The following is a 14,349-nucleotide window of genomic DNA, read 5'->3' as shown; positions in this document are numbered from 1 at the left end:
CACACACACACACTCTCACACACACACACACACACACACACACACACACACACACACACACACACATGTGTCATACAGATACTGAGAGTCAGACGCTTCATTGATGGATGACTGAGAGTGTGCTTTAATCAGACACAGTTTTGACTGCTTGACTGGAATGTGATGTGTTTTCAAGTGAATAATCAACACAAAAAAAAAACTGTAGGGTGGGACCATTTTATAGTTTTGGGTCCCGTTGATTTCATTGTATGGTCAAAAAGTATAATGGAGCCCAGGGTTTCTGCAGGTGTTGTGAAGGTACATTTAAGACTTTTTAAGAAACCCTGGACTCAAAACTGTTTGGTTTACCAACATTCTTCAAATCTACCCTCGTCTTGTGTTCAACAGAAGAAAGAAACTCATAGGGCTTTAGAACAGGTTTGTTCAAAAGGACATTCAAACCTATAGAATGTAATTGAACATTAGACCAGGAAAGAAACAAATGTTGTCAATATTAATGCTAGAAATCAACGAATCTGCTCAGAGAATATATTTCAACCACTTTCCCTTACAAAATATTACAAAGCAGCCATAGCTACCCAACTATCAATCACGTGTTTTAAGAACGTTTTGTTAACATTCCCACCAAATTATGAAAGCATTATTCTTGAATGTGTTCAAAACGTCCAGTTATTTTAAATGTATTAAGAATGTTTTTTTCTTCAATGAACATTAAAGCAAGATTCCATTCTATTGTTTTTGACAGTAAAACGTTACATTTGAATGTTCTCGCAACATTTCAAACACCCATGTTTTATATTTAAAGACCATTCCTTCTTGGCTAAGCAAACGTTAGAGGAATATTACATTTGAAAAGCCATTAAGAAAAACGTTAAGCATTCAAAACACACACACACACACACACACACACACATATATATATATATATACTATATATTAAGGACGTTTTATGTGAACAAGTTCTGAGAACATAACATCGTGAGGACGTTCCGAGAACATTTCCTTTCCTTTGTATATCAAATATTAATAATGTTACAAGAACATTCCATAAACAGTCAATCTTATTTACATAACCGTTAAAAAGCAGTACTGAAATGTCCCTGTTAGCTGAGCAGTCCACACTGAATGCCTGGAAACCGAGTGTGTATATTTAGACACATTCATAAAAACATTTTCAAAAATTGATGCTTTGATTTTAACACCCATGCATCAGATCAAAGGTTATCTGAGCGTATCTCTACAGCCTGAAACAACACGAACATGCTGAAGGGCTCGTTTCAAAATCAACCAGTTACTGCCTAAAGCATGCACAATCCTAGTGAACACTCGTGCATTTCTTACAAAAGCCAAATATCCCGAGCGAATAACGCACAAGATCGACCTGTGTTAATGAAACGAGCATAAAGACAGTCTGTCTGAAGGCCAGTCCTCTGTCCATGAGGGACCCTGATGCTGCCACTCAGCTCATGAATAACCCGCCACCATCCCGAGTCTGCAAATGCATTGCACACGATTTATTGATCCCGAAACACGACATGCATGCTTCATTTCGAGCGCTCTCGCAGCAGGTGAAGGCAGTTTGTGACCTTGCAGATGTTCTGATCTAAATGTGTTATTCTGGGTTTCTTTCTCAAAGCTGTCCTCGAGATCTCAGAGATCAAGACGCCGTGTGTGTCTCGAGCGCATCTGAGGATGGAGAAGCGTCGGGAGGAAAATCGCATCATTTACCTGTAGAAGATATCAGCCGTGTTTCCACCCAAATCACCGCATTTTCAGCAGCTCCTTCCTTCTGGTGACCCAAATAGATCAGTGGGCATCAGATCCTCCCTCCTCAGGACCTCCGATGCGCTTCCAGATGTCCATGACCGAAGCGCAGACGAGCAGCTAATTAAACGCCGTTCTGTAATGTATGATCTGCTCATTAGGATTCTCCTTTAATGAAACCTCAGACAGAAGCTCGAGCCGGGATCGCCTCTCCGCATTACGCCTGCATGCACCCAAATCTCCAATCCTAGCACGGCGAGGGCTAGGCTCATGAATATTAATTAGGTCATGCTACAGCCTTCCAATTGAACGGCGCGCTTTGGAATATTAATCAAACACGCTGACGTTGAGATGTAACCCTCCTATGGCGATGGATTGTTCTGGTATAAGATTTTTTCTTTATTTGGTCATATGTGTCCCTGGAGCACAAAAGCAGTGTTAAGTCGCTGGGGTATATTTGTAGCAATAGCCAACAATACATTGTATGGGTCAAAATTATACATTTTTCTTTTATGCCAAAAATCATTAGGATATTAAGTAAAGATCATGTTCCATGAAGATATTTAGTAAATCTCCTACCGTAAATATATCAAAACTTAATTTTTGATTAGTAATATGCATTGCTAAGAACTTCATTTAAACAACTTTAAAGATTATTTTCTCAATATTTAGATTTTTTTGCACCCTCAGATTCCAGATTTTCAAATATTGTCCTATCTTAACAAACCATACATCAATGGAAATATTATTTATTCAGCTTTCAGATGATGTATAAATCTCAATTTCACAAAACGGACTCGTATGACTGGTTTGGTGCTCCAGTGTCACATATCTCTTGGGTTAAAGCATGGAAACGGCCAAATAAGTTTTGTATCAATAACAAAATTAAGGAAGTGTCGTACAAAATACTTCATGGAATTTATCCTGCTAAGCATGTTTTGGACAGATTTAAGCTTAATATTTCATATAGCCTACCTGTGAATTTTGTGGTCAAGGAAAAAAAATTATTTTGCATCTTTTTTTTTCATTGCCTATTTACTCAAGATTATTTTGGAAGGATTTGGAATTCTATATTAGCAGAAAAAATGAGTGTATGATAGAAATGTTTATATTTGATGTGCTTTTTTTATACAGAAAATGAAAATTTGAATTGTAAAGAACAACATATTATAGATTTGTTTATTTTATTAGGAAAATACCTTATACATAAGAAGAAGTGGGCTCAATGTAGACCAAATATTTCACATTTTAAATGACTTTAAATTATATGTAAATCTTTTGCAACAAACAAAACAGCACTGAAAACATGTAATGCTCTGAAAGCATTGAAATGTATGTAATTTTCTTCCTTTCTTTTTTCTCTGGCAGCTAATGTTAATTTGATCATGTGAATTTGTAATACCGCTTGTTCTTGTGGCATTGAATTAATAAAGCATTAAAAAAATGATTCTTATGGTATATCAGATATTGTATTGTATATTTTTTTTAATATTCTATATTTTTAACACTACCTCTTTGTGTTCCAATGGCGAAGTAGGCTATATATTATTTTAAACCGTTTTGTTTTTATGTATTTTATTGTATAATACTGTAACATTATTATATTGTTATATAACATTAATTTGAAATGGTTGACGTAATGTTGTTGTTGTCTAATGGGAAAGCGCGCCTCTAGAATATTAATCGAGCTCGCTGACGTTGAGCTCTCACCCGCCAATGGGAGGTCTGGCCTCATGAATATTAAGTAGCAAGCCTTCGCCGTAGTAGGGTTGGTAAATTCGCCAGCGGTTCGTCAGAGAAAACGCCTTTGTGGAGACGGAGCGAACAGTCCGGTGTTTGCAGATGGCTGTGATTGTGATGGAGCAGGTCTGAGATCAGTCTGTCTCTAATGCAATGAAACATGCATGCACAATCTGTGCAAATGTGGCATTTTCTGTCAGCGCACCTGCATCCTCATATTAAAGTCAACAGCACAGCAGAAGATAAAGAAGACTAATATATACTTTATTTGGCTTAAAACAAAGGTTTGCAGAAGGTTTGCATTCAAGTAGGCTATATGTAAATGGAGACCAGTGTTCATGTTATGTTTTAAATGTTGTACATTTATAAAAGTTATTTATTGCAATTTCTTTCATTACTGTTTCATAGTTGTTTTACAGTTTTATTCAATTTGTTTCCTTTTTATTTATTATACAATTAACAAAAAGGCAAAAAAACAAAAAAAAGAAAGAAGAAGCTTGCTCTACTCTTTTTATCTTCTGTCTGTTTTCTTTTTATTTATTATATAATTAAAAAAGCTACGTGTACTGCGTTAGGCTAACTGAGACTTGTCATAATTCAAAGCTAAACAAGATTATTTTTCTTGCTCCATTGGCAGATATTTTTGCTTGTTTTATAGAAAAACGAACAAAATTTTGATATTTTTTACAGAAAAAAGACAATATCTTGAGTCATTTTACTTGTACAGTAAATTCATCTTGATTCAAGAATGTTTAGATATTTATACTAGAAAACAAGACAACAATACTAAGAGAATCTTTTTTTGCAGTGTAGTAGATTCTGAAGGAACAGTGTCTGAAGACCTACAGACATATTTTAAGCATGTTTAATGCAGGGATCACATTCGTCTAAATCACAAGAATGGGTTGAGTCTGCTTTATCCGCTCTTGTTCATGAGGAATTGCTCATATGTGAGGGAATCTGCCTGCTGGCCGCTGCTGCTCTTCATCTGCAGGAAAACTGTCCTGTCATCATGAAGAGGATCCGCGACGCTCCGATTCCAGAGCGGCTCTGAGACACCCAGCAGCACTCTGACCTGAGCCGAGATCAGCTGAGAAACAGTAGACATGTGTGAGTGTGTGTGAGTGTGTGTGTGTGAGTGTGTGTGTGTGTGTGTGTGTGTGTGTGTGTGTGTGTGTTACACTGATGTCTGCACTTACTAAAGATCATGTGACTCAACGCCATGATGCTAATGAGCTTCTGGGTGGTTGTTAGGGCGTTGCTATGTGTTTTAGTGTGTTTTGAGTGGCTGCTATGATGTTGTTACTGTATGTTTCTTAATGTGTTCTTCTGTTTGATAAATTGAATTGCCCAGTATTTTCAGTTTAAATCTCAGAATGCATTTTCCAGTATTGTAATGTGATTATGTGGGAAGAACGTTACTTTAAATTAAAAATGGCAAAATCAAATAATGACTAAGTGTGTTGCATGAAATGAGTTTCATCTGTTTGTGTGCTGGGTGCTTTACCTTCATGTGCTGGAAGTCGGTGATTCCCAGTCGTGGCAGGTTGAAGCAGTTGACATTAATTAGTTTTCTGCCCGTGATATAATTCTGAGTGAAACACGCCTGAGGAAGATAACGACTGTAATGAGTCCTGAACACATTCTCAGTGTGCTTTGAACACAGCGCTCAACAGTGTTGGGGAGTAACTAGTTACATGTAACGCCGTTACATAATTTAGTTACCAAATAAGGTTACACTTTATTTTAAGGTGTCCTTGTTACAGTGTAATTATACATTACTGAGTACGGAGTAATATTAATTAAATACATGCACTTACTATATGGTTAGGGTTAGGATTAGGGTATGGTTTAGGGGTACTTGCATGTAATTATGCATAATTAATTGTTATTATAATAGTAAGTACATGCAACATGTGTAACAAGGACACCTTGTGATGTAATTTATGTAACTGTAATCAGTTACAGTTACTGAGGAAAAAAGTGTAGTTAAATTACAGTTACTTATGAAAATGTTAACGATTACAAAGTTGGGGAACATCTGAATATTTTCACACACACACAGATTTGATTTATTTCTTTCCCAAAATGCATCGACTGCTCTAAAATATGAGACCGCAATGTTTCAGGAGTTTAGGACACGCTTATTCAATAACTGTTTTATTTCCTGTTTGCGTTTGTGTATATGCTTTATTTTTCAGGATTAACTGTTTTTTCCCAAGTTTTTAGCTATGCAAAGTATCATAGCTATTAAACTATTTCTTGTTATGATTTTAAATTTGTATTTAACCTCAGAACGATCTCAAAGTAAAAAGAGCTGCTAAAGTCTGATTTTGTGGTGCCTGTGCTTTAAAATTAAATTATTATCATCTTAATTCAAGTGAAGAAGGTGTGACAGTAATCAATGTTGAATACTACTGTAAGGTTAACTCTGCCTGCTTTAAATGTTTAAAAAATGATTAACAGTTTAGAAAAAATGTAATAATTTAAATTTAGTAAAGTAATCAGATGTAATCAGTTACATTACTTTAATAAAGTAACTGAAATAGTTACACTCCTTGTTACATTTTAGATTTTATCTGTAACCTGTTACATTTCCACAGTAACCTTCCCAACACTGCTGCTCAACATGGCTTTCCAGGAGAATCTGTGCTATATTTCAGCTGATGCTAGTATGATGATTGTAATGAAATCTAAAGATCAGTGATCTGAGATCACAGACCGCATCGATGTGATTTCACTCAGACGGAGTCTTATTCTGGGTGGTGTCTGGCATGAAGGCAGCAGATATTGCTGATGAAGGAAAGCAGGCACTTTTCTTACATGATGCTAACAAAGCACAACTGAACAGCAGTTCATCACAGAACCCTGCAAAATGAGCAGATCATCTTCTAACAGGGAGGAGAAATGCTTCCTATAGCTGTAGAGGTCAAAGGTCGTGTGTCCAGTCAAACTCTACAGTATTCATCTGTCATCTGTGGCATCTAGTCAGATCTGATGATGAAACACGGACAGGTTGTGTGACGCTCTGATCCTCAAAAACATGAACTAAATGACACAAGCGTCTGAAACGTCTGCTTGTTACTTCTGCATTGTGAATAATTTCTCCTCCTTTAATAACTGTATTTAAACGATGTCTTGAAATAGGATCACTGTATGCCGGTTTAGTCTTAAAATGACTGGTAATCATTCACCTTGTACTGGGGGAATCCGATAGACTCGATCCAGAGCGCCACATCCTCACCACTCCAGCGCAGGAACTCCATGTTGTGCTGAGCTGCTATGGAAACCAGTCAACAAGCCAACAGACACCATGAGTTCAATTCACAACATCACAGACACAGAATAATGCAGTTACACTGATAGATAGATAGATAGATAGATAGATAGATAGATAGAAGATAGATAGATAGATAGATAGATAGATAGATAGAAGATAGATAGATAGATAGACAGATAGAAGACAGATAGATAGATAGATAGATAGATAGTTGATAGATAGATAGCTAGATAGATAGATAGATAGATGATAGATAGATAGAAGATAGATAGATAGATAGAAGATAGATAGATAGATAGATAGAAGATAGATAGAAGATAGATAGATAGATAGATAGAAGATAGATAGAAGATAGATAGATAGATAGATAGAAGATAGATAGAAGATAGATAGATAGATAGATAGAAGATAGATAGAAGATAGATAGATAGATAGATAGAAGATAGATAGAAGATAGATAGATAGATAGATAGAAGATAGATAGAAGATAGATAGATAGATAGATAGAAGATAGATAGAAGATAGATAGATAGATAGATAGAAGATAGATAGAAGATAGATAGATAGATAGATAGAAGATAGATAGAAGATAGATAGATAGATAGATAGAAGATAGATAGAAGATAGATAGATAGATAGATAGAAGATAGATAGAAGATAGATAGATAGATAGATAGAAGATAGATAGAAGATAGATAGATAGATAGATAGAAGATAGATAGAAGATAGATAGATAGATAGATAGAAGATAGATAGAAGATAGATAGATAGATAGATAGAAGATAGATAGAAGATAGATAGATAGATAGATAGAAGATAGATAGAAGATAGATAGATAGATAGATAGAAGATAGATAGAAGATAGATAGATAGATAGATAGAAGATAGATAGAAGATAGATAGATAGATAGATAGAAGATAGATAGAAGATAGATAGATAGATAGATAGAAGATAGATAGAAGATAGATAGATAGATAGATAGAAGATAGATAGAAGATAGATAGATAGATAGATAGAAGATAGATAGAAGATAGATAGATAGATAGATAGAAGATAGATAGAAGATAGATAGATAGATAGATAGAAGATAGATAGAAGATAGATAGATAGATAGATAGAAGATAGATAGAAGATAGATAGATAGATAGATAGAAGATAGATAGAAGATAGATAGATAGATAGATAGAAGATAGATAGAAGATAGATAGATAGATAGATAGAAGATAGATAGAAGATAGATAGATAGATAGATAGAAGATAGATAGAAGATAGATAGATAGATAGATAGAAGATAGATAGAAGATAGATAGATAGATAGATAGAAGATAGATAGAAGATAGATAGATAGATAGATAGAAGATAGATAGAAGATAGATAGATAGATAGATAGAAGATAGATAGAAGATAGATAGATAGATAGATAGAAGATAGATAGAAGATAGATAGATAGATAGATAGAAGATAGATAGAAGATAGATAGATAGATAGATAGAAGATAGATAGAAGATAGATAGATAGATAGATAGAAGATAGATAGAAGATAGATAGATAGATAGATAGAAGATAGATAGAAGATAGATAGATAGATAGATAGAAGATAGATAGAAGATAGATAGATAGATAGATAGAAGATAGATAGAAGATAGATAGATAGATAGATAGAAGATAGATAGAAGATAGATAGATAGATAGATAGAAGATAGATAGAAGATAGATAGATAGATAGATAGAAGATAGATAGAAGATAGATAGATAGATAGATAGAAGATAGATAGAAGATAGATAGATAGATAGATAGAAGATAGATAGAAGATAGATAGATAGATAGATAGAAGATAGATAGAAGATAGATAGATAGATAGATAGAAGATAGATAGAAGATAGATAGATAGATAGATAGAAGATAGATAGAAGATAGATAGATAGATAGATAGAAGATAGATAGAAGATAGATAGATAGATAGATAGAAGATAGATAGAAGATAGATAGATAGATAGATAGAAGATAGATAGAAGATAGATAGATAGATAGATAGAAGATAGATAGAAGATAGATAGATAGATAGATAGAAGATAGATAGAAGATAGATAGATAGATAGATAGAAGATAGATAGAAGATAGATAGATAGATAGATAGAAGATAGATAGAAGATAGATAGATAGATAGATAGAAGATAGATAGAAGATAGATAGATAGATAGATAGAAGATAGATAGAAGATAGATAGATAGATAGATAGAAGATAGATAGAAGATAGATAGATAGATAGATAGAAGATAGATAGAAGATAGATAGATAGATAGATAGAAGATAGATAGAAGATAGATAGATAGATAGATAGAAGATAGATAGAAGATAGATAGATAGATAGATAGAAGATAGATAGAAGATAGATAGATAGATAGATAGAAGATAGATAGAAGATAGATAGATAGATAGATAGAAGATAGATAGAAGATAGATAGATAGATAGATAGAAGATAGATAGAAGATAGATAGATAGATAGATAGAAGATAGATAGAAGATAGATAGATAGATAGATAGAAGATAGATAGAAGATAGATAGATAGATAGATAGAAGATAGATAGAAGATAGATAGATAGATAGATAGAAGATAGATAGAAGATAGATAGATAGATAGATAGAAGATAGATAGAAGATAGATAGATAGATAGATAGAAGATAGATAGAAGATAGATAGATAGATAGATAGAAGATAGATAGAAGATAGATAGATAGATAGATAGAAGATAGATAGAAGATAGATAGATAGATAGATAGAAGATAGATAGAAGATAGATAGATAGATAGATAGAAGATAGATAGAAGATAGATAGATAGATAGATAGAAGATAGATAGAAGATAGATAGATAGATAGATAGAAGATAGATAGAAGATAGATAGATAGATAGATAGAAGATAGATAGAAGATAGATAGATAGATAGATAGAAGATAGATAGAAGATAGATAGATAGATAGATAGAAGATAGATAGAAGATAGATAGATAGATAGATAGAAGATAGATAGAAGATAGATAGATAGATAGATAGAAGATAGATAGAAGATAGATAGATAGATAGATAGAAGATAGATAGAAGATAGATAGATAGATAGATAGAAGATAGATAGAAGATAGATAGATAGATAGATAGAAGATAGATAGAAGATAGATAGATAGATAGATAGAAGATAGATAGAAGATAGATAGATAGATAGATAGAAGATAGATAGAAGATAGATAGATAGATAGATAGAAGATAGATAGAAGATAGATAGATAGATAGATAGAAGATAGATAGAAGATAGATAGATAGATAGATAGAAGATAGATAGAAGATAGATAGATAGATAGATAGAAGATAGATAGAAGATAGATAGATAGATAGATAGAAGATAGATAGAAGATAGATAGATAGATAGATAGAAGATAGATAGAAGATAGATAGATAGATAGATAGAAGATAGATAGAAGATAGATAGATAGATAGATAGAAGATAGATAGAAGATAGATAGATAGATAGATAGAAGATAGATAGAAGATAGATAGATAGATAGATAGAAGATAGATAGAAGATAGATAGATAGATAGATAGAAGATAGATAGAAGATAGATAGATAGATAGATAGAAGATAGATAGAAGATAGATAGATAGATAGATAGAAGATAGATAGAAGATAGATAGATAGATAGATAGAAGATAGATAGAAGATAGATAGATAGATAGATAGAAGATAGATAGAAGATAGATAGATAGATAGATAGAAGATAGATAGAAGATAGATAGATAGATAGATAGAAGATAGATAGAAGATAGATAGATAGATAGATAGAAGATAGATAGAAGATAGATAGATAGATAGATAGAAGATAGATAGAAGATAGATAGATAGATAGATAGAAGATAGATAGAAGATAGATAGATAGATAGATAGAAGATAGATAGAAGATAGATAGATAGATAGATAGAAGATAGATAGAAGATAGATAGATAGATAGATAGAAGATAGATAGAAGATAGATAGATAGATAGATAGAAGATAGATAGAAGATAGATAGATAGATAGATAGAAGATAGATAGAAGATAGATAGATAGATAGATAGAAGATAGATAGAAGATAGATAGATAGATAGATAGAAGATAGATAGAAGATAGATAGATAGATAGATAGAAGATAGATAGAAGATAGATAGATAGATAGATAGAAGATAGATAGAAGATAGATAGATAGATAGATAGACAGATAGATAGATAGATGATAGTTGATAGATAGATAGAAGATAGATAGATAGATAGATAGTATATAATGCTTAATGTACCAAGACAGTGATAAAAACAAAATTGTAAGGCATACTATGTGCAGATACGCATATAAGCCCAAAATGTGAACGCAACGTGTTTATTTACACCTTAAGCATTTTCCTCTCATATAAAGAACACGCTTAATACACTGAGAGCACATTCTGTACACACCTTACTAATAAAGAATACTATGTGCAGAAAAACTGATGAAATACAAAATATGACAAAATATGAACTTTCAATATCACTGTATACAGCATCTTCAATACTGATGTGTAGCGATTATTGAACTCCTAGCTTAGCTGATTTAGTTTTATTTTTGCATTAACTGCTTTGTATTTTGACCAATAAAATAAGAGATTTGATTGTTACGATTGACTACCATGAGACTTATAACTACAAACTGAGCCAAACTGAGCTACATTGAGTGAGTGTGTGAGTGAGTGTGTGTGTGTGTGTGTGTGTGGGTGAAGAACCGCTGGTCTACACAGAAGAAAGCCCTGTCTAGACTCTGGCCCGGTACGAGTTGTGTCGAGCTATTCATTAGTTTGTTTGTTTGATGAAAAATTTGAAATTGATAAAATGGGTTATTAATCCATACACCTGCAGCAGTGGAGGACTATTATTCTGCTGCATGATACTGCAGAAGAACTGATGACGGCACGGGTTGATCTTCGGCTGACCAATCAGCAGAAAGGGGCGTTTAATTCCCGCCCACGTGTAGAAATCCAATATTCAAGCTGTTTATTCATTTTTCCATCCATGAACAAAAAACGTAAATTTAAGCTGAATTCTCATTTCTTGTTTTTTGGAAAAAAACAAAAAACAACAAAAAGGAGCCGTTTTCTCATTTTTCTACTTTCAATATTAAATCAAAAAACGAATGATCGAATGATACACGGATTTGATGCCCATTGATTTTTTCTTTCTCTTTTAAGTTCTCTTTTATTTCATTTAAATTGTGTTTCAATTTGTACTTAATGTGTAAATGTGAGAAATATGTCAAGAACTTGCTGTTGAATTCTGTAATTTTGAAAGTTTAATGAAAAAATAATAATAATTGTTTCTCTTCCGGATCTTACTGTTGGTGGCCTTTGGAAGCTCGTTTCCACCACTGAATAAAATAAAAAAGGTTCTTGCGACTTTTAATCCCACAATTCTGACTTTTTTCTCGCAATTTGCAAGTTTATATCTCGTAATTCTGAAAAAAAAGAAATCAGAATTGTGAGATAAGAACCTTTTGTGTGTGTGTGTGTGTGTGTGTGTGTGTGAGTGAGTGTGGGTGTGTGTGTGTGTGTGTGTTGCAATATTTAACATTTGTTAATGTTAATGTTTTTTTATTATTGTTTTAGGTTTATATCAGTTAGTAATTTTAAGTTCAAGTAATTTTAACTTACGTCAGTTAGTTGCCATTGCAACATTTCTAAAATGTATTTTATGTTTTAATATTTCTAGCTTTAGTGTAATTTATATTTCAATTTTAGTTTTAGCAATTTCAGTACTTGCCAAGCAACATTTCCAGTTTTGTAGAAAATACAGAAAATGCTAGTTTTGATGCAACACTAATTAAACGCATTCCAGTTCACGATATTGCTTTATTTATTTCTCATGACGTTGACGTTCGTCTCGTGCAGAGCCGTAGAGAGAAGCCTTGTCCAAATACCCACACTTGCGGTCTTTGCACTTGACCACTTATGTGACGTATTTCCTGTATTTGGCCCAAGTGTTCAAGTGAGGATGAAGACCACAAGTGTGTGTCGAACTTTTTATTACCTGATGGGACACACTTGTAGTGTTGTAAAAATGCAAGTGTTTACATAGCTTTATTTACATTTTAATTTTAAATACTTTGCATTTTAAAATCAACTTCTAAATGTCTGTTCAGTAGTCCCTATAACATGGCATAATTTTAATTTGTGGTGCTTCTAATTAAGTGATAAAAAGCAGTTGCAAATGTTGTACAAAATAAATACTCATCTTTGCACCAATTATTCCTCACTTAATTAGTAGATTTACGGGATGTTATTCATTCTCTTCATGCAGTTTCATCCATCGTTGTGTAATTTAAAAGTGATTTTGCTGGTGGGGAGTTATTAAATAGACTTGGATATATTGCAAAGGATGCAGATGGACCAAAGTGAGAATGAAAAGTTTAATGTAGGTGAGCAGTTTTCATTTCAGAATCATGCTAGGCTAAATTTCCAAAAATGTATTATATACCACTACTATATTATAGAAGTAATTACAGTAAACCTGTACATTATTACTGTATTTTATACTTAAACGTCTTAGCTACTAAAGAAGCACTGTGCTGAAGGAGCAGTGATGCCACAGGACTGCAATGTGATGGAGCATCACTTAACCATTCCTCCTGTGTTTCTCCTTCGCTATCTTGCTTTCAGAACAAGAACCACCTGAAGACTCCCTGTAAACAGACATCAGCCTCACAATGAGTCTCTTCACTGGTTTTGGCAAGTCTTTCCCTGCTCTGTGTCTTTGTGAAAAAGTGCCAGTTCCCTAGTATGATTCCATCACATTTTGTTGGTGTAATCTATAGATTAGCTGATTATATCCAGCCTCTTACGAAGACAACATACATAAAATATATGATTAAATGTGTAAAAATATTTTAAATTGTTTTAAATTGGAATATACTACAAATATATTTTTATATATTAATAATTGAGGGGTGCACAAGAATCAAAAACATTGAACAAGATTAGTTTTCACTTAATAAAATATCTTCATTTATTTGGAATGAATTTTCTAAGACAACAAACTTAACATTTACCATGAGATTAGTAAAACGACAATGAACAGATGTATTTGTGATTGAACTTGACTAACAAGCAAGTTGTAAGAACACACACATATAATTATATTTGTATAGAGAGGCTGAAGTTACCTTGGTAGAAGACCACAATGTCATTTATATAGCATACACGGACTTTTTGTGTGTGTGTGTGATCACTCGGTGCTTCAGCAGCGGTTTGATATTGTGTATGCTGCACATGTTCAGTCCTGCACTTGAGGCTTCATCAGACAAAAAAATGCTGATTTGCTGACAGATCATATGCGAAGTGTTCCTCAAGGGCAATGTCATATTTGGAGATGAAAGATGTTAACCAATAACTGGTATAATTGTTTAACCCTCAAGCATCCTTCGTATAGCAGCCCTTAATTTGTCCTTCTTGGACAAATTTGGGCTCGAAGGTCTGATCCTAGTTTTTTTTTTTTTAAATAGCTGTCATATCA

General features: G+C 33.0%; 1 protein-coding gene across 3 annotated transcripts in view; it reads right to left on the bottom strand.

Moving 5' to 3' along the window:
• Positions 1–4,369: 4,369 nt before the first annotated feature.
• Positions 4,370–14,349, bottom strand: part of LOC107704389 (sterile alpha motif domain-containing protein 15) — a 12,165-nt gene continuing 2,185 nt past the window's right edge. Inside the window, exons 2-4 of one of the 3 annotated variants that reach the window (XM_016507304.1) lie at positions 6,699–6,784; positions 5,012–5,110; positions 4,370–4,594 (exon numbers count right to left, since the gene is read on the bottom strand). In XM_016507304.1, coding sequence (XP_016362790.1) covers positions 4,421–4,594; positions 5,012–5,110; positions 6,699–6,770 — 345 coding nt within the window. In that variant the 5' untranslated portion in view covers positions 6,771–6,784 and the 3' untranslated portion in view covers positions 4,370–4,420. The remainder of the gene's footprint in view (positions 4,595–5,011; positions 5,111–6,698; positions 6,785–14,349) is intronic. The other 2 variants (XM_016507305.1, XR_001635954.1) reach the window with 2 other exon arrangements.

The sequence above is a fragment of the Sinocyclocheilus anshuiensis genome, unplaced genomic scaffold, assembly GCF_001515605.1.
Source record: "Sinocyclocheilus anshuiensis isolate Anshui unplaced genomic scaffold, SAMN03320099.WGS_v1.1 scaffold1115, whole genome shotgun sequence".
Classification (NCBI taxonomy): Eukaryota; Metazoa; Chordata; class Actinopteri; order Cypriniformes; family Cyprinidae; genus Sinocyclocheilus; species Sinocyclocheilus anshuiensis.
Note: the sequence above shows the minus strand (reverse complement) of the source record. Positions and strands in the feature narration are given on the sequence as shown.